We start from the raw sequence: 22,544 nt of genomic DNA, 5'->3' as shown, positions 1-22,544 counted from the left end.
TTGATATAAAAAATAAAATATTTCGTAGAATATTCAGTTTTCGATAATCTTACCGTAATACTTTTATGTACAAAATAACGAGACAAATCAATTAGTATAAAAAAATAATTGTTTTTAAGAAAATTATTTACAATGTATTTTTTGAAATAATTATTTGTTTTTTTTTTTGGCACTAATTGATTTGTCTCATTATTCTGTACATAAAAGTATTACGGTAAGATTATTGAAAACTGAATATTTTACGAAATATTTAATTTTTTATATCAAAATATGTCAGATTATAAAATATAAAATAACTCAAAAAGTACTTAATGAAAAAATACTTTATTATAGTGTCTTGGAAAGCTCTCGAGATAAGCCACAAGAATATGTAATGAAAAATAGGGGGTTCCATTTAAGAAATTAAAGGTGTCCTTGACTTGACCTTAACGATGCCAACCAAGGTCAAACCAATGACACCATCTTATGTTCCCTTCAAAACCATACAATTTTTATTGAAAACGTTTTTCTCTAAAATGCTTAGTTTTTGAAAAAAAGGGATGTACGGGTGATCTAGGACACTCTATATATTATTTTGTTAATAATTACCGAAGATGATCTAAAAAGAAACTAAAATGTTTATCTAAATAGATAAAGAAATCTTTTGAAGATAATTATTCAAGCATTGTTTCCTGCCTTTAGCTCTCATTAGTCCGTTTGCTTCTTATTTTCGTAATAAAAATAGAAATTTTTTTTTTCGATCGAGTAATTGTGCAAATTACGATTTCCTAAACTTAAGTTTTTCTTTTTTTTTTTTTTACTTTTGAATATACGAAAATTTGTTACATAGATAAATTTATGTTACTTTAAAGAAATAAAAAAATTAATTTAATAATTTTACATATATTGATTACATCTTTCTTATTGGAACATATAATATAAGACATTATAACACATTATAGTATCGTCTTTGTATAAATATTGTCAGTATCATCTTTCCCACGTTTGTTTTCAATGCACTTTGGAACTTTGCTTTTTCATTTATCAATCCTTGGCAAACTGACCGTAACCGAAAGCTTTTTGCTCAAACGCTTCCGTTTGCAGGATATGACACACAATCTACCGCGTACTAAAAGCGAACGAAGCTCAATCATCAATATTTAAGAAATATACAGGGTGGACCAGTAACTCTTGCCATCTCGAATATCGTTTTATATATATATATAATTGACCTTGAGATCTCCAAAGAGCCGCTACTCCGACGAATTGTGTCACCACCACTCGATGGCCCCTTTGAAACTATAAAACTTTTGTAGGAAGAATTTTTTCGTAACTGTTCTAGACTCGAAGATATTCGAGATGGTAAGAGTTACTGATTCACCCTGTAGACTGACATTTCCAGAAATTGCAATTAATGTGCTATTGTACAATGTCTAATTAGGAACTGCTGTGTTCAATATATTAAAAATACTTTATATGACTGTAAACAACACACACATAATGCTTGATTTTAGATAGAATATCTCATTATCTTATAAAGACAATTGATACCAATTACAATTAAATTTCGTTATTATTTTATAACAGTAAAACCCGTAAAACTTTTCTCATACTGTAATAATCAAAACTTGTGCATTTTGTTCTCGAAAATTCCTTCAAATTTAAATTTTATACATTAAACTCTACTTAAACAAAATAATCTTAAAATAGTAAGAAACTGCACAACATTTTTATCCAATCAAATAGCATATTTTGTGAAATTTCTGAGTGTCGATATGTGATTTGTTTAGACAAAGATATCACAAATAGAACCTTTGTGTGTAATTTTCATTATTCGTATTTTTATATTTCGGATTTGAGAATTTAACAGAATTTAAGGGGAATATTTACATTAACTTACACCTCACGGATCATTTTTATTTTTACATACATATATTATAGAGAGCACATTCCTAAGTTACACGCACTTTGAATTTTGTGGCGCTCTCTTCTCGTTTCAGAGATATACGATTTTGAAGTATCATAATTTTCGCAATTATCTCTATGATCTTTTCACTATATCTTACTTGCGTGTTTATGTTTTTTTGTTTACATTTGCGTCACTGTCAGTATATTTTCGCTAAGAATTTCTTTTGTTTACGAGTTTTTATTTAAACATCAATTTAATTATGATAGACGTATTAATGAATCTTTTAACATTATGACAGATGTATATCCTCTTACAAATGATTTATAAAATAAATATCATTTAATAAGATATAAAAAATTGTATATTATACTTTCTCACAATTGCTACTCCACGCAAAGCGAGGTTCAACGCAAGCCTATGTGTCTAGTTTTTCGATAGTGGAGCCCCCCCGCAGGGGAGGAGGGGCGGAACATACTGTTTCCATGCATATACTTTTTAATGCGAAGTAAGATTTCACATGGGGTTACAACTTTCCACTTTATATTTGCGCATTAAAAAGTATATGCGTGGAGACAGTATGTTCCGCCCCCCCCCCCCCCCCCCTCCATGCAGTAGGGCTCCACTATTAAGAAACTATTGTACATACATAGGTTTGCGTTGAACCTCGCTTCGCATGAAAAATAGAAAAATTCAAGGAGCTTTGTTTCCGAAAATGTAAGCAAATAGTAGCATTAAAATTCAAGCAGCATTAAAAATGTGAAAATTTAAACTTGCATATTTCCCCAGAAGAGAGCGCCACAAAATTCAAAAGTGCGCGTTACTTAGGAATGTGCCCTCTATAATATACGTAAAAATGAATCGATCCGTGAGGTGCAAGTTAATGTAAACATTTATCGTATTTAACATTGAACATCACTTAATGTTGAATTTGGATCATTGATTTGTTTAATTTATTATGTCCATATGATAAACTACTATCTGCGCTTCCACAGAAAATGCTCCGGCACTAAAATTACGTTTATACTTTTTATACTTTGTTATTGAAAAGATTTACCCTTCGTTAAGAACATTCATTTTCTTACGAGAATAAAAAGAAGTGTCTTGCTTAAAGTTGTGTGTGTCATATGTCAAAATATTGACAAAAACATGAAAATTTCGCGTAGACTATTCCGCTATTTCTTCTGAGTATCTGTGCAAAATCTGAGTACAATTCTCTTAATAGTTTAGAAATTATTTATTAAATTATATTTATTAAATTAAATTATTTAAGTTTAAAGTTTATATTGATTTTTATGAAAAATCGTGTATTGTAGCACTTATTGACGGATTTGTGACAAGGAAAAGACACAAGAATATAAAAATCTTCACATGTATTAACAAAATCCTAATAAACATTAGCAAAACTTGATTTAGATTCGCTTACTCGTTTAAAAGTTACTTATTAGAAATTGTGGCAAAAAATATTTATAGTAATTTGAAACCTTTCTAAATTATTTAAATTATTTAATTTTTTTGTTCCTGGTAGTTGATTTCAGAGGTTCCTAATCTAACATGTCTGGAATGACCGCCTTAAACGCCGAGTTCAAAATTAAATATAGTTGAGACAGGTATCAAGGATCTTTGAAACGAATATAATATCGGGATATATATATATATATATACTTCTCTCACCTCCGCCCAAGGTGTCATTGTTGTCAGACTGTAAGACAGTACTGGTGTCAGATAGGGGCGACGGAACCGGTCTTAAATCCGACGGCGGTTCCAATCTCAGTAAATCACTTCCGCCATCTCCACCGCCTCCATTTCCTCTGCCGACCTGTACAATCGTCACATTCAGAGGTCCCCGGTTACCTGTCGTAAAACAAAAAAGAAAGAGAGAACTACGGTGAGCCGGCTCGTTAAAAATAAATGATCGAACGCGAGAAGAGAGAAGATAATTAAGCCGTCGCCGTTTCTTCATGACGAAATTGAAGGGCGCACTCTAATTGGGTGAGAGGGAATCAAGTGAATTCGGTGGCGAGAAAATGAAAATCGTTATACAAGCGCTCTCTTAATTCGCCCATGAAAACGCCGAATTGTAATCGCTCACAAAGCACCTCTTACTTAAAAGATTGCTTTCCATCAATGTATTTAATAAAAGTCAAAATAAATCATTAACCGCAAATCCAAAAACAAATATTATTTTATAAATAAATTTTTTTATTCATTTTACAAGTATTTTATATAATCAATAATTGTAATAATTTTAATTGAATATCAAAGATTTATCCTTAACTCTAATTACTCGAGAGTAGATTTTTTTTTTTTTTTTTTTTTTTTTTTTTTTTTTACAAAACCTTGAGCGTGACATTTTTCTTATTCTCGTAAAAAAAATGAATTTTCTTAACGAAGTGTAAATTTTCTCAATAACAAAGTATAACAAGCGGAAAATTGTGCAAATTAGAAATTTGCTATGCAATGTGCTATTTTCTAATTTGCAACCATCCTTTAATGATACTCTAATCATGTAAAAAAAATATATATATATATATATATTTAGCCCGATATCTCAAAATTCGCGAAAATTAAAGCAACCGCACCCTTTTCTGGAAAAATTTGAAATTTTATAAAAAAATAAACCCTTTCACCGATCCTAGCCAAATACAATAGCCAACCATCCTTCAATGTTGCGTAATTACTCTCTATTTTTAATTAATAAGAATTTTTATGCTATAAGAACTTTAGCTTCTTTTATTATATTAACAAAAAATATAAAGAAAAATAATATTGTACTTAAAAAAATAATGAAAAAACAAAAACAAATTTTTTTTTTTTTCAAGAAGAAACAACTGTTTCTTTTCAATTGTTTTTTTTTTTTTAAATTACAAAGAAATGTGTTTGTTTTATCTCTACTCGAGAGTAAGACAAACGACAGAGATATTAATAATTATTTAGTGGCATTTCTGTAAAAAAACAAATTTGTATCGTCCTTGATTTGAAATTTGCAATCTGTTAAAAATATGAGAAAGCTAATCAGAATACATCTCCTCAGTTATGTTAATTATATTTTCTATTAATTACATATACAATATCGCGTGCTATCTCAGGCTAGCTGCCCTGATGTTGCGAAATTATCATTAAGAAATGATAATTGAGCTAAGAGATCTCCGGGAAGGGTAATGGAGAAGAGGATAGAGATCAACAGGATGTCATTAAGTGATAATTAACCCCGTATCATTTGCCCTCATCCCCAAATGAGTCGAGTTAAAATTGAATCCGTTTAATCGGACGAAGTACTCGTCTTCTCGGTCGGTCGCGATTCGTTCCTGCGATAATTCGATGTACGATCGATCGATGCGATGTTTATTAATTTATAACGGTTTTGCCTTACGGCATATAAGGTTGGCAGAAGCTTTAATCCTGAGGAAAATTTATTCGCGCAATTCGCGGTCGATATGTCTCGTTTACGGATTAGAGAAGATATTAGCGTGTCATTAAACTACATGGCAAAAACGTATCGTGCGGAGATATTATATAGTTAAATGACTCGATAATAAGCTATTCTATTGAATTTACCATAATATCGTTCTTGTACATCTTACTTTAGATTAAAAATATATCTCAAGCTGGAAAAAAATAGTAAAAAATATTCAAATACGATAAACTCGTTTCAAGAAAAAAATATCAAATTTTTAAAGAGCATAACTGAATTTTATATGATCTTTTTGAAAATAAACATTTTTTTATCCAGGGCCCACATAAGACTATACATATATGTATAAAATGTATATAGAGAAAAAAAAGATTCCAAAATCGCGATGTAATTTCCAAAAAATATTTTCCTCATCAGTTTCGAATTAATTTTGTGTTACGTATATTATGCGTGTGCGTACATACACTGAAAGAAAATATACTAAATCCCCAAAAAATCTTTTTTGATTTAAAAAAATTATTTATTTAAATAATTTAATTTTCGACTGCTTGTTTTGAAAGACAGATTCTCTTCATTTCAATAAATCTTTTATCTTCAAATAAATATCTTTTTTTATATTAAAATTTTTAATAATGTACTTTAAAAATTATAATTTTTATTACACGCAAATAATAATTTATTTTATAACAACATTTTTGGAAACAATGTATATATTTACATAGTGCAAAAAAAAAAAACCAAAACGGTAATAGTCGTTTCTTATAGGTTTTTGGACGCTAAACACGAATCCGGTTCCGAAATTGCTTCATCGCGTCAGAATTTTGAGAAATTTGCAATTAAAGTTGCAAAAAAGAGCTATTTTTATGAACTTTGCTATATTATAGCTACAATATGTGACATGCTAGAGAAGTTTTATTGCAATCAAAATAAAGTATGTTGTTGGAATTCAACGCTCGAGAGGAATTTTAGGTGTCGGTTATGGTTAATAAGATATCCATGGTTAAATATGGGATGATATTATACTTGACATATCTTAAATTTTATTCTGCAATAAAACAAGGCTATCCAGTTGGAAACAAGCCGGTAGTATAAAAAATTTAAATATTTAAAATGCGACCCTAGTTTTGTCCCTAGCTGTGTCCCTAAAGAGGGTCTTCATAAAAATTGTTAGTTCAGTATCCTTCCTTAAGACGAACCGTACACCTGGGCTGTCGTAAACTGCCACGATCTTCATGCATGTATGGTTACAGTAATAAAGAGAAACGTTTTGAAGTTTTACGATTCACAGGCCGATGCTCATAAAGCTAGAGTTTTCATACGAATTATATATATGCGCCTTTTCTGTCGCCGGAATTCGGGTCGGATTTTCATGAAAATTTAATAAGAGGTGAGTCAAAAAAGAGAGAGAAAAAAAAAGAGAAAGAGAGTTATTGAATACGCTCACGCTGGAGCTCTTATATACGCGGCTGGCATAATCTGTCCATAATCTTCCACCGTTCACAAGACTAACCTTTGTGTGCCCACCCCCCCCCCCCGCCCCGCGGATAAAGCGGATATAATGTTTTAATGATACGCGTAATAAGTAAACAGTATACTCGTATAGGTGGGATTAAAAATCGAATCCCATTTAAATTGCAAAACATTATCTTTAATCGAAAACATTTCTTTCCATAAAAATAAGATATTATCTGCATCGATCGTGTACTTAAGATAAGAATAATTATTTTTTCAACGAAAAAGACATTAATGTATTACTTGGCACACAATTGAGATTTTTTTACTACATACGATTTGAATAGCAGTTAGTATGTAAGAGAGATATTACATAAGGTACCGTACAATTTTTTCGCGATCTCAATTTTAATGGAGATAAGGAAATATGAAAGAAAAGAGAATAGGGTAAATAAATGTTTCAAATTTAGGAAAAAAGATTGTGATTTTTTTCTTACATCTTATATACAGGATGGACTATTTTAATTAATCCACGCAGATATTTTAAATTGGTTTTGAAGGGGCCATATGATAAAAATACGGACTTGACCTTGAATGACCTTTTCAAGGTGAGGTCAATGTGATCGATGTTTTCTAAAATGGAACCTCCCATTTTTTTATTTCATATTCTTGCAGCTTATTTTCAAAACTCTATAATAAGATATTTTTTCATTAAATACTTCTTGAGTCATTTTATATTTTAATCTGATATATTGCGATATAAAAAATAAAATATCTCATAAAATATTTAGTTTTCGATAATCTTACCGTAATACTTTTATGTACAGAGTAATGAGACACATCAATTAATGTAAAAAAAAAAAAAATGTTTAAAAAATACATTGTAAATAATTACATACTTTTTAAAACAATTATTTTTTTTTTACTAATTGATTTGTCTCGTTATTCTGTACGTAAAAGTATTATCGAAAACTAAATATTCTACGAAATATTTTATTTTTTATATCAAAATATGTCAGATTAAGATATAAAATGACGCAAAAAGTACTTAATGGAAAAATACTTTATTATAGTGTTTTGAAAAGCTCTCGAGATAAGCTACAAGGATATGTAATAAAAAATGGGGGGTTTCATTTAAGAAAACATCGATCACATTGACTTCACCTTGAAAAGGTCACTCAAGGTCAAGTCCATGTAACTTTTATCTATCGAGCTCAGTTCTCAAGATATTCGCGTGGATTCATTAAAATTGTCCACCCTGTATATATACATATAGGAGAAAGTTGGGTAAAACCGGGTATGCGGGTCAAACCGGGTATCCCTGTTTTTTTCGTAACAATAGCTGCTATCTATAGCTAACTTGTGTTAGTTGTAGATTGATGCCATCGTTATTTTAAAACAAACCGAGCCCCTATGCACATGATATTCCTTTTTTAATAAAAGTTCAAAGTTTTTAACCCCCCAAAGCATCGATATCGAGGCATTAATCGAATCGTCGTGCATTTTTTCTGTATAGAGCATCTGTTTCGGTAAGGATCGTCGATTGAGGATCACGAGCGGAGGTGGAATGGATGACGCGTGTTCTAAACAGTCTCACAGTTTCTTTCTTTACGTTAATTCAAGCCTGGCTCTACGCATAAGATACTATTATTTTTTATTCCCATATTTTGAAAGATTTTAGAAGCGCGAAGATATCTCGGATGCTTTTGTCGCGGGAAAAAGAACGGGACTCACCTGTTCTGGAGGGTGGAAGTAACAGTCCTTGAACCTCCTCGAGGGGCATGGCGTGTCCGTGATGATCTCGGTAATGATGAGAACGGTCTCTCATATCTCTTTCCGACTGCGACAGTCGTGCGCGTTTTCGCTACGTTTCTTCCTGAATAGAGACAATCGTTGTCAGTGATTAAATTCGGAACCGAAACCGGAAACAGGAAGCTGGGCGAGTCCTGAGGGACCCCTGCTGATGATGACAGACGGTTATTGAGCGTCATCGCCCCACCGTCGCAATTAAGACCATGCCCAGATCACCAAGATCGGACAAATCACCAACTTGCCAACAGTGGGGCCTCGTCGATTGCCTCGTCTACTCCTGCCCTGTTACAGAAAAAGATTTATTGCAAATAGAATGATATAGACTTTTGGAAAATTTGACTTAAATCTAACATATACCGCATGTCCAAAACAGTTCACACAAATTTTTGTATTAATTTGGATATGTTAAATAGTGACACTGATACTATGTTAATATTAGAATTGACGATTTGCTTCGAAAGCTTCGACATTCGAAACTTTGAAGGTTCGAAGATTTGAAGCTTCGGTACTAAAATCTTCGAAGATCGAAGTTTCGAAGCCTCGAATCTTCGAGATTCCAACACTTTAAAATTTCAAAGCTTCAAAAAATCAAAATTATACACAATTATTAATATAATATAATAGTACCGCGATTACTACCACGGGTACTCATTTATAAAATTATATAATAAAATCCAAATAAAATTTCTAATTAATTAATAAAGGCTCTTATAAATATATCATACGAAGGAAATAAAAGGCAATCAAGAGCCAGCGCGGTTTGTATTTTGACTACGAGATAGACAAAATCACGAAAAGCGTACGTTCTGGTCTTTTTTTTTTTGACTTTGGACCGTCCTCAGCGCAATTACGAAGTACATGGAATCACTACGTATCGCATTGTTTTTTGGTCCATCTTCAGCCTAGATATAAATATATAAAGATTACATTGGTATTTTATAACCTGACATATACAATATTTGTAATTAAATTTTAAATTAAAATCGATAATCAGAGAGAAGAACTCACTAAATCCCGTGTAAAATCTATACAAATTAGACAACGTTGAAACGCCATCGCCACATGTATCTGTCGGTAATTTACAATATAATATTTATTTATATCTATGCTGAAGAAATGGACGAAAGAAAACGATTCGAAATGTACACGTTTTAATACACGTTTATTATTAAAATTTAACAATAAAAGATTTGCGCGCCAATAATCACGTCGCGGCTCTCATTTGTCACTTTCTCCACTTTGAATTATATAATTATTAGGTTACATAATTATAATTTTAAAAAAATTTGATTTTTTATTCTTATTAAAATTTTAGCGAGATAGAAAGAAGATTTAATGACTTATAATAACCTTCCATATGTCATTTTATTTAGTCACTATTAAATTGTAAATATCGCAGCAATCGATCGATGTAGTCAATGTATGTACGCTGTTTTTAAAAATCGAGAAATTAATTTCAAACAATAGCTGCTGAACAATGAAATATCATAATTAGTTTTCCCTGTCTGCATTACAGTGAAACACGAAAGAACAAAGAAATGTCCTTTCGGCTTAAATTGTCTGGTTTGTCATTTATCTGGCTTTATACATGCGCTCAAGTTTCGTGGTCGATGTACTCCGCCTGTTCATAACGGAATACGGTATTGTTTGCGGGGATTGTTGCCAAAGTAACGCGAATAGTGGGGAATATTAATAACGATAAATATATAATATTTATTGTTAGAACTTGTCTTATTTTTCTTCGGTGAAAGGATTATACTGAGTAGCTTTATTATGAATTTTCCACGCTTTTTAACATAATCTTCAGTTTTTAAAAGAATATAAATTTAGGATTGGGAGAGAAATAAGGTCTTCAATTTTTAAACGTATAAATTCTTGTTTAAAATTTATCTCTCGATTAATCTTATTCGTATCCGCTTTATCGTAATTTGTCTTTTCCCATCGATTAATTATGCAGTTTTTCAAATGTACGTTATCGAAGTGTGTCTCATATTTTATGCTCTCTCTGTCTACATTACGTACACACACGCGAGCATTGAAGTGTGCGCGTACCCCCCCCCCCCCCACACCGTATTTGCTTATGCACACATACGTGCGTGTAATATCGTAGATCGATAACCGACGTGTCTCGGTTAGTGGGTCTAGTTCGCAAGAATTATATAGTTGTCATATAGACATGCGATTCGCAACTCGATCGTGTTCCCCTAACCGCGACGTTATCACTTCGTACATACGTCCCATACAGCACAGAACATTGCAATTACATTGCAGTAATATTACAATCTTGCAAGTTGCAATGTAATGTTGAGTTGCAATGTAATGTATTGTTGAGACATTATTGGAACATATAATTGTAATATTTTATTACAATGTTACAGCAACATTTCAAAAACATTACAAAAGACAGTTTTCGGTAATCGCTAGTTCGTTTGTTTACCGCTATGCGGCGCGCGTTGCGTTATCTATCCCGTATTTAAGTTTAAGTTTTAATCACGATGGTTATATAAAGCTTGCAAAAAGCGGTTAGTAATATTAAAGGTATAATAACTATTTTTATCAGATTAATTTGTCTGATACAATCCCAACACAGGAAATTCAGATATTGAATCGAGTGTTCAAAAATCGGACAAATAATTATCCAAAAAAAGTTAAAATTATCCGTTTATTGTCTACTTAAGATATGGAGTATAATATTTATATAAATAAAATTTTAATTTTTATGAATTAAATTATTTAATCATTATCAATTTCTTAAACTTGTAAATAATTTATAAAATAGCGATGTTAATTAGATAACAGAAAATTGTTTAATAGTTCCCATTTTTATATAAAAGCAAAAATTTGATAATAATTTTTTAATATGCAAAATGCTTCAAATTTAATAGATAAACTTGGAGAATATATAAAGACATCCAAGAGAGACGAGAAAAAACTCGTTGTAATTGCGTAAATTCACAATCTTTCTTCTTATCTCTCTTGGATATTTTTATATGTTCTCAAAGTTTATGTATTAAATTTGAAGCGTTTTGCATATTTGTAGCAATGTATTTAAATATTACAAATACATTGCACCGTAACATTACTGTAGTCTTACATTGAAATATTTCCGAGGGCGGACATTTCAACGTTGCCGCAGGCTTGCAGTAACATTGCAGAAACATTTCGCAATTTCCATGCAATATTACAATGTTTCAATGCAAGGTCTATGCAACGTTTTTGCAATCTTTCGGTGCTGTATGGGGTGATACTTCTTCTTTCTTCTTCTTTTTTTTTTTGCACACTTTCTCCTCCTATGCTATCGTCGTGAAAGAATGGCTGATTACTGCGGAAAATATGAATAGTTCAGCATGCAGTAGAAATATTCGAGCATTATGACGGTAATTGTCGTTTCATAGCAAGCGAATCATATTTTATTGATCTCTAATAATACGAATTTCTAGTAGCCTTTTTAATTCTTGATAATATGAAGTTTTGAATTAATTACATCGTTCATACATGACATAAGTATGTAGAAGTTATTATTGATTTCTATCATCATTCATATGTGAATTCTGGAGGAAGGACCTTAAAAATCATATATATATATATATATATATATATATATATATATATATATATATATATATATATAGATTTTCTAGTTTCTTTTTTAAGGATATTTTAACTGTACAATAGTAGCAGGAAGCTGTCAACATTGAAAAAAAAAGAAAAACATTTTATACGTTTATACTTGTTGAAAAATCAAATAAATAAATCTAGATTATAAAAAGAATTAAAGTATCACCAAATAATATGGTTTTTACCGTTTTTATAAAAGAAAATAGTTCTAATTAATATTTTTCTTAATTTATGACAAAAATTTGAGATCGTTAATACTTCTTGAAATCATCTGCAAGAAACAAAAGAAGAAAAAAAAATTTGTAGAAAGATTTTGGATTGCTATAATTATTTTGCTACAATCTTTAATAAATAACTTTTAAACGAGTAAGAGAATCTAAATCAAGTTTTGCACAAATATTTAAATATATATATATTAGATAGTATTTAAAATATGATACATACATCCCACAATATTTCTTCCCTAATTTAAAGAAATTTTATTTATTACACTATATTATACACATATATACACATACATGAAAAAAGAAGAAGGAGAAAGACAGAGAAAAACACATTTTCAAATCATATATTTCTTTTTTTCGTATTTACTCCTTATTAGACGTGTTACTGTAAATATTACTGAATATTAAATATTACTATTTATATTTACATATTCTTCGTATAATTATTTTTAAGTTATTACTTATAAAACAATCATTAAATATAATAAAAAATTTAGACTCGCTGGTATCTTGTAATTAATATTCCTACAATCAAAACTATACATTAAAATGATTTACTTTTATTAATTCTATAAAGAATATAGTTGCATTTTATTGAATATTATTATAATGGAGAAATTCTTTTCATTTTCGGCTAGAAAAAGTATGCACATATGAACAAGTTGAAACTTTCGGTTTTGTTAAAACGTAATATTATTGTAAAAATTTCTTAACACATTCTTAGAAATAATATATTACAATATTCGATTCACATGTGTGTGTGGATATAACGATATAAAAATATTTTCTATAATGGCAATTATATTGAAAATAACGACTAACAGCTTCACACGGTAGCTTATCTCTATTGTCTGATTAATCGAAAATTTACGGTAGATTGATGCGAGACTCACTGCTTATATAAATCACTTTCGGTGGACGTAGACTATCGTGGTCTTTCTTTATCCGCTCAACAGAGACTATTTATCAAAGCGACCACAGAAAATTTTTTTCTGAAAACGAAATGGCGGCGTCCACAAACCCTAATCCCGGTTATATCCCTCCTCTTTATCCATACTTATTATAAAAAAAAATCTCTCCGGAAGAGAGATTAATAATTTCTCTTCTATACATTAATTTATATAAAAGTGCACGTGTAGAGATTACACGATGAGATTACCATCGTTTTCGATATTTATAGAAAACCATTAGAAAGTATATTTATACTATCAAGCATATCGCCGCAATAACAATAACAAAAAAGAAACATGTATTCTTAAGCCAGCGGCACACGATGCTATTTTATCTGCTGGATTTGCATGCTTGCTACCATGTTACTGGCTTGGCTTCGTAATGACTTTTGTACTGGCATCCTATAAATAAATATGGAGCAGACAATTGTTACTGCAGCACAACGGCAAAAAAAATGCAATTGCACTATTTATAATTAGTTGACGTCATATTTCTTTCCATTCAAGACTTGTCGGAGAATAACCTGAGGCTGATCTCTTGATTGGCTCTTCTCGTGAGCCAGTAGAGAAACATGCTAGAAAAATAGCACGGATTCAATTACCAATCCATACAGCACCGCAAGGTTGCAATAACATTGCAGCAACATTTTTCTGCAAGATTGCAATATTGCAGAAACATTGCGAAATGTTGCTGCAACGTTGTTATGATATTGCAGCAACAGTAAAATGTTCGCCTACAGAAATATTGCAATATAATATTGCAGCAACCTAACCTAACAATATAATATATATGCAATAATGCTTTATGTATATTTATCGACATAATATCCTTAACATATGAAAAAAATAATAAGAAATTAGGCCTATAAGAGTCAGGATCTAGCGTGTATATAGATTTTCTGTATTATAATAATAACGAAATTATAAAATGTAAATTTTTCAGTACACATTCGACTTCCTTCAGTGACAGAGAATATCTAAGAGAAATAAGAAAAAACTCAATTTGCAATTGTGTAAATTCACAATTTCTTTGTATCCGAAATATTCAGATATCCGGATGCAAAAAGATTGTGGTGAATTTACGCATACAACGAGTTTTTTCACATCTCTCTTGTCTTTATATAATCTCAAAATTTATTTATTAAAATCTGAAGTATCTTACATATTAGAAAATTATTATCAAATTTTTGATTTTATATAAGAATGGAAACTATTAAAAGAATTCTTAATCCAATGTCTGAGCCCTTGTATTAGGGTCATACCATACGACTTAAATTAACAAAAATAATTATTATATCTTTTTAATCTTACTAGCCGCTCTTTGTAAACTTTATATAATCATCATGATTAAAAATTAAATGCGGAGTAGATAGCGCAACATGCGCCGCATAGTGGTAAACGGATGAACTAGCGATTATTGAATACTTTTTTTGTAATATTTTCGGAATGTTGCTGTAACATTGCTAAAGTTATATTGTAAAATAATGTCTTTGCAATATTTCTGCGACAATAAACTGCAATATGCAATATTACAATGTTGCAGCAATGTTCTTGCAAGCTTCAGTGCTATATGGGAAATTTCAACAGGCTGGCCAGTAGCACGGTCCTTAATGACGTCACTTTCTATCATCGTTCCCAACACAACTGCCATTACAGTTTCAAGCAAGCGATCCAGCAGACAAAATACCATCGTATGCCGCTGGCTTTACATTATTTTTCATTTATTTATACTTTCAATTTATTAGCTTTTTTCAAAAAATTTTAATAAATTTTTCCATGTGTGTATACAAGTAAAAAGAGCAAAAGATAAAATTTTTTTTATCAAATTTAATTTATGAAAAAATTGACTTTAATTCAATATTGATTTATCGATCTTAATATTATTAAATTCCTGTATCTTTACTATTATATTTTTAATTATACAGATTATTTTAATTATGTAGATGCGAATCTTGAATGTAACTTCACAGAATGTTAAATATGATATAACTTTATAAAAAATTAAGTGAAATAGACATGCGATTCAACTATCGTGCGAAATATAAAGCTTTGAAATCGTTAAAATTTGTCTGACGAATGATGATATCTTTGAAGAGCATCGTGTTAAAAGCACTCGCGTGTTAAAAAGAATTCAATTCCGAAAGATCATTTTGTCAATTATAGAAAACTTAATTGTAAGCAATTTATTAAGTCAGCAACATATCAGCAGCTTCTACTACATTTTACGGGTAAAGAAATTACTTCCGACAACTGCTTTAAAGGAATTTAATTTTTAATACACGAATTGATCCGCAAGCTGCGTATAAATTGTCGCCTATAGTACTCGTTACTCGATAGCTTTGACCATCCGAATATTCTTAACATTATCGTTGATGTTGATTCTACTGGTATTTTAATTAAAGAAGATCGACTACATTTAACCTCGCGGGAAAAAATTTCTCTTACTAAAATTTAAAGCCAATTAAAGATCTAATTATTATATTATAATATGCTAATCTGTAATTAATTGACCGAAATAGAAATAGTAGAATAATAATACTCTCCATTTTACAAACTATCTTTCCGATTATCTCATTTAAGTTCCTCGCATTATATAATCAATACGCATTAAATACCACGCAATTTATTTGAAAATTTATTTACAAAGTCAACTACTTGATTGTTTCACGATACCTAAAGCTGCGATTGTTGAAATATAAAAAAGAATTAAGCAAAAATTATATTAGAAAATAATTAATTTTCGTTCATTTTCTTCTCATAATATACATTGCCTTAAAAATGTATCTTTGTTATTTTACATAAATTTAAATTCTAACTATTATACTTCTAACCATTACACATCTTATATGCAATAAATTTATCAAATAATCATTTGGAATAAACATAGATGTTGTTTCCACTTTAATTCGTGTTTCAATGTCATTTACTATAATACGCATAGAATAATATAATAATAAAATATAATTCTCTCTCCTTTTCTCTCTTTATTTTTTTTTTACTTGGAACATCTTTAGATTTCTTTTTCTTCATAGTTTGAAAAATGTGAATAAGATGTTAAGAAATACAATTTGAATTATCTTGTCAGATATAATAATGTTAAAAGTCAAGTATTATACGTCGGATAAATCAGAAAGAGAGAGAGAGAAAAAGATGTCGATCCTAGAGAATAAACGCCTGATATTTAAGAAAAATATAATGTATGCTTTGAAATTTATCAATGCGTATATGATACAGCGATCAAATTAATGCAAGTTTAAAATAATGGAAAATAAATTTTTATATAACATTAATGTGAAAATAATCGGTTTTATTAATTTTTCATTTTTATTTGTTCGTATGAAATATTTTTTTTTACACTTAATCGCTCTTTAATTCATTTATTTATTCCTTATTGCTTTACAGTTTGTTCTAAAAATATTAATTTCTCGATTATTTTAATAATTTTAAGGCAAATGTAAAATCAAAATATAGCGCGCGTAATAAAACCAATTCGAACATGTAACGAGAGTTTGAAAAATTTTCACGATTACACGAACGGAAAAAACAACAGACGTTATTCTAATCAGCAAATTTTTCCAACTTTGTTGCAACAAAGTTTGAATTGGCACAAGAGAATACCTGCATATTCTTTTTTCTCAATTTTATGATAACCACAAATGATTCGATAAAAGAATAGATATTCAAAAATCATTGACAAACATATACCATACATACTCGTATATACACGTACATATGTACATATTTTCGGTTGTCGCGTGATAGTCAGCCTTTTTTCACCCTTTATCGCGTGCGCGTAGTATTTTACAGTGACTCATGTCAGTTTAATTATGTCGATATTTGATGAGCAATTTTGCTAATGTTTCAGTTCTTATTTCGTGTGAAATAATATGCTTTCAGTGCTTTTATTTGGAGATTTCGCAAGAAAAAATATTATTTAACTAAAAAAGTCAAAAAAATTTCATCATAATTGAGAAAATCTCTGAAAATTCCTACTTCTCTTTCTGAGACTTTTTGAATATATTTTCAAAGATAGACTATGTGAATTACTTTTATTGATATACAGAAAAATTGAAGAAAAAGATGAACATATTTACTTTTTCACTCAATTTTCCTGCAAACAAAAACTAGAAGAGCTAAATTCAAATTTTGAAAAATTTCGCATACTTTGTTATAAATTAAATTAACTTGCATAAAACAATTGACATATTGCATATTTGATAACCAACTTCATTCAACGTGAAAATAATCAACGATCCAATTTCCAGCAGCAACGCGACATTACTATTAGCTCAAGCTATCCTCGCAAAAATTCATTTACACAGTTGCTCGTTATCATAGTTTCCAAGAGCATATTGCTATTATACAACTCGGATAATTACATATACGTATACAATTAACGTACTTCGCGTATTCTTTGTGCAGAAGCGCCAAAGCTCCGAAATAATGCGGAAAGTAGGCTAATCTGTGGCTTGACATTTTAGACTACAAAAAATATAGTCGGCGAGAAAATGAAACAAGCGGAGGACAAGAGCAATTGTTTCGTTATTTCGAGCAAACTCAAGAAAGACGCGTTCTTTTCTCCTTTTTTTTAACAATAAAGCTTAGTTATAAACAGCGATGTATGAAATAGAGATATCCGATAAAGAGTTAATTCGAGACGAAGCGTGTCCGTTACTTCATCACAATATTTACTATAACGGACTCAGCTCCAATGATGTTGACCTTGACATATGTTGTCAAGGACATAATCCTGAGTAACTTTTCCTTATAACTTAATCGGCGGTCTTTTATAACTTTTGAGATATTTAAAGTTGAAGCTAGATTTGAAACGAAAATTTAGTTTGAGTTACATAACGTAACTCGAATCAAATTTTAATTTTCTATCAGAAATAGGTTTGGCTTAGGTTATATCTTCCAAAAGTGAAGCCTCCCCTGTAGGAGGGGGAGGAGGGGAGGCGGAACCCACTGTGTTCATGCATATACTTTACAATGCGAAGCAACGTTCAGCCTAGAATTGTTGTGTGGATGGGAAAGTGTATGCGTGAACGCAGTGAGCTCCGCCCCTCCCCCCTCCCCCCCCTACCAGGGGGCTCCACTTTCGGAAGATGTAATCTAACTCAAATCTATTTCTGAAAATTTGTGGTTTGAGTTATACAACGTAACCCAGATTTTAGTTTTAAATCAGAAATAGGTTTGGATTAGGTTATATCTTCCGAAAGTGGAGCCGTGGGAGGGGGAGCGGGGGGGGGAGGCAAAACCCACTGTATTCACGCATATATTTTACAACGCGAAGTGAGATTCACCTCACGATTATTGTGTGAATGGGAAAGTGTATGCGTGAACGCAGTGGGTTCCGCCCTCCCCCTACGAGGAGGCTCCACTTCCGGAAGATATAACCTAACCCAAATCTATTTCTGAAAATTTAATTTGAGTTATCCAACATCTTGATGCGGATGGATCTCGCTTCTTGCGTAGAAATTACAAACTCATGTAAAAATTACATTTTATTTCTCAAACCTTATTTGTTAATAACTTTTTAATAAACAATGACCGCCGATTAAGTTATAAGGAAAAGTTACTCAGGATTATGTCCTTGACAATACATGTCAAGGTCAACGTCATTGGAGCTGGATCCGTTATAGTAAATAATTATCAAAGATTTAATGTATTTTTCAATTTTCAGTAACAAATACCAGTTGATCGAATCGAGAGTTTAAATTTTGAGAATAATTATTTCCGTTACAAAAAATTGATAGTAATCAATATTTAAATAATTTTAATAATTAATAATTAGTGCTTAATAATTAATCATGGTCGATAATAATCGTGATTGAAATGTGGAAACAATGAGTATTGTATTGTTAGAACACGAATTACCAGACTCAATAAAACTAGCGCCAGACTATGCGTTTATTCGTGATTCGTGAACAGTATATATAGAAATCTGATTGGTTGAATCTGACGAATCTTCTATCAACGTATCGCGAATACGCGCATAGTCTGGCGCTAGGTTAACACGCGCAAAAAAGAACGTACATTACTACGCTGCGACCGAAAAGCTATTGTTTCCTCCCAACGAGATTATTCAGCGTTAATTATTTTCTTGAATGCAAACGTAATAAGAGAGACGAGAGATATTGTCAGTCTTCACGCCACGTTTCTTTTTACAAACGATCTCACTTTCGCGTGTATATATCGCGTGACGTGAGTCACACAGGAAAAACCTTTCGTCATGCTGTTTCGGCATTAATCTAGTATGGTGGTAACGTACATGTACATTAGAGATTAGGATGTCCGATATCATAGAAGCGCAAATATTTTATCTTATCCAAGTATCTAAGCCCTGCGATCTTCACGCATTACATACGCACCTGCACCCTGTCGTGTGTTCTCTTATATGAGTTTCTCATCGACGGAAGATAAAAACGCAGAAAGATTGTATACCGCGAGTCTCTAAAACGGTCACATGTACCTCGTGTAACCAAAAATACTCAACACTATTGAAGTTTTCACTATTTTTGTGTTAAACGTACATCGTTGGAAAATTTGACTTAACATATAATATGTCAATATTTCAACAAAAAAGTAAATGCAAACTTTACAGTAATTTGAAATAAATTTTGTGTCTCAAATCAACATATTTTCAATAATAAAATTAACTTCGAAAAATGTTATCAATGATCTGTAATCACTCTTACTTCTATTGTAGAATAAAATCAAAATTTTTTTCTGTAAATTTAGATAAATACCAATACGGAACATATCTATTGTGTAAAATTGAAAATATGCGCATATCGTGTTTTTTTTTACACTTTTCTTCAATTATTTTAATAATGTAACAACTGAGTTCAACACAACAACGTGTTAAATATTTAACACAAAAATTTTAACCGGCATATTTTTTAACAAGAAAACAGATTTTCCAATAGTATAAGAAGTGATTTGAAAAACAATATTATGATTCTCTAAACCGGTGTTAATTCTATGAATAATGGATCGAGAGAGAAAGAGAGAGACAGAGACAGTGACAGTGACAGAGACAGAGACAGAGACAGAGACAGAGACAGAGACAGAGACAGTAACAGAGACAGAGACAGAGACAGAGACAGAGACAGAGACAGAGACAGAGACAGAGACAGAGACAGAGACAGAGACAGAGACAGAGACAGAGACAGAGACAGAGACAGAGACAGAGACAGAGACAGAGACAGAGACAGAGACAGAGACAGAGACAGTGACAGAGACAGTGAGAGAGACAGAGACAGAGACAGTGACAGAGACAGTGAGAGAGACAGTGACAGAGACAGAGACAGAGACAGAAACAACACACACACACATCGTACCACACAATTTTAATCTTTACGATCGACCATCATATAAACGATTAGTATCATAGTTACGATGTATACGAGTAAGTTACCTCGGAATCGATCTTGAAACGCAACTTATAGCGACCTGTTAAAGGAGAAACAAAGTATATATTTACAGGAAGCTTCATTATTACGAGCATTTCATCCATATTATTATTACAGATTAATCTCGATTCGTATATCGATCGACCGTGCCAATCACCAATCGTTAATCGCGGCAATCGTGACAATTAACGATGGTCAATGAAAACCGTCCTTTACAAGATATAGAGATAAATAGTATATCATATTCGAGCCATACCTGTTGCAAGAGGAACCCAGGTGGTCCCGCGGTTGGTCGCGCGATGACTCCTAGAGACCGTCCTCGAGAATGCTGTGGCTGACGTGATCCTCGCCGTCTCTCCTCCACCCTCGGACACGTCGGCGCGTCGCGGAGGACCCCGGGCGATGATAAAAGATCGCGTGCTAGCTGCTCGGCGCTCCCGGTTCCGACACACGGCGCGTCATCGATTCGCCCGTCGCGTTTTCGCGATCGGTGATCCCGCTCGACGTCAGCTCCGTCAGCAATCGGCGCGGAAAACGGTGACCGCGGCGCTTCCTGTCCGCCTCGCTCGTCGTGCGATAACGACGGCCCGATAATACGCGGATCGCGTGTTATCAGAATACAAGCGTCTCGCGACAGTGTCAGGAGCCTGCTCGCCTCTTCCTTCCGCACGTGTGTACACGTGCGGGCCGTCCGTTCGCTCGCGGTTCTCGCGCGAAAACCGATAATAGAGAGTCTCTCCTCCGAGGACAAAAGGGAGTTTGCCGAGTTTGTTGATTGTCGTTGATTGTCGCGTGTTCGATGATCGTTCGACGATACCGGAGACGAACGCGGCGGCTCCAGCGATCGGCTCTATCTTTATCCACGGCCACGGAGGGAAGTTGTCCTGCGGCGCGACGGACGAGTCTGTCACAGGAGGTGTAACACGCGCGCCTTGGCGCACCGCGCACGTGCCGGCACGCAGCCCAGTGCGGCCAAGGGTGGCGCAAACTGGAACTCGACTACTGATCCTCTAACTATCAACATTTGCTCCTTATTACACGTTTCTTTTCTAACGACGATTTATTTGTGCAATTAAACAGATTTAAATGGTTTAATTATAGAATAATAATCATAATGTGAGATGAAATGAGGAAAGAATAATGAAGCAGATACTTCTAAAATTATATTATAATCAAATACAAGAGAGATTGTATAAGTGAGTCTTTGTGAGAAGTTAAATAATATATTTTTAAAAAGAGTGTGAATACAATTCTCCAGGAATATATAAAAAAAAAGAAAATTGTACAAAATAAAAAGTATAATTATTTACTATAAAATTGATTTTATTTGTAGGACGAGGAGAGCACGAGCAAATTGTCAACATAATTTCCTTTTTCTATTTTTCTCGCCTCGCAATAAATGAGCAAAGGAATCCACAACGACAATCGCGTGAAACGCCCGAGATGTATACGGCACTTTCAACCCCTAACGAGGGTCACGGTACGAGGTTTTGTATCTATGTAGACAGGCTTGCCAACATCTCGATAATTCCACGATGGCAGGATCATGCGTGAAATACCAACCGCCCCCATACAGCACCGAAAGATTGCAAAAACGTTGCATAGATCTTACATTGAAACATTGTAATATTGCATACAAGTTGCGAAATGTTTCTGCAATGTTACTGCAAGCCTGTGGCAACGTTGAAATGTCCGCCCTCGGAAATATTTCAATGTAAGACTACAGTAATGTTACGGTGCAATGTATTTGTAATATTTAAATACATTGCTACA

General features: G+C 32.2%; 1 protein-coding gene across 3 annotated transcripts in view; it reads right to left on the bottom strand.

Moving 5' to 3' along the window:
• Nucleotides 1-21,675, bottom strand: part of LOC138942698 (potassium voltage-gated channel subfamily KQT member 1-like) — a 122,810-nt gene extending 101,135 nt beyond the window's left edge. For all 3 annotated transcript variants that reach the window (XR_011448373.1, XM_070313137.1, XM_070313138.1), the window contains exons 1-4: nt 21,028-21,675; nt 20,777-20,811; nt 8,487-8,846; nt 3,560-3,739 (exon numbers count right to left, since the gene is read on the bottom strand). Coding sequence is in view for 2 of the 3 variants with exons in the window: in XM_070313137.1 (XP_070169238.1) it covers nt 3,560-3,739; nt 8,487-8,580 (274 nt within the window). In the remaining variant the exon portion in view is untranslated. The remainder of the gene's footprint in view (nt 1-3,559; nt 3,740-8,486; nt 8,847-20,776; nt 20,812-21,027) is intronic.
• Between the last annotated feature and the right edge of the window lie 869 nt (nt 21,676-22,544).

Source organism: Polyergus mexicanus, unplaced genomic scaffold (genome assembly GCF_030449975.1).
Source record: "Polyergus mexicanus isolate NDT 795.1 unplaced genomic scaffold, iyPolMexi1.0 SCAF_23, whole genome shotgun sequence".
Classification (NCBI taxonomy): domain Eukaryota; kingdom Metazoa; phylum Arthropoda; class Insecta; order Hymenoptera; family Formicidae; genus Polyergus; species Polyergus mexicanus.
The sequence above is the reverse complement of the archived record's forward strand: the minus strand, read 5'-3'. Positions and strand labels throughout refer to the sequence as shown.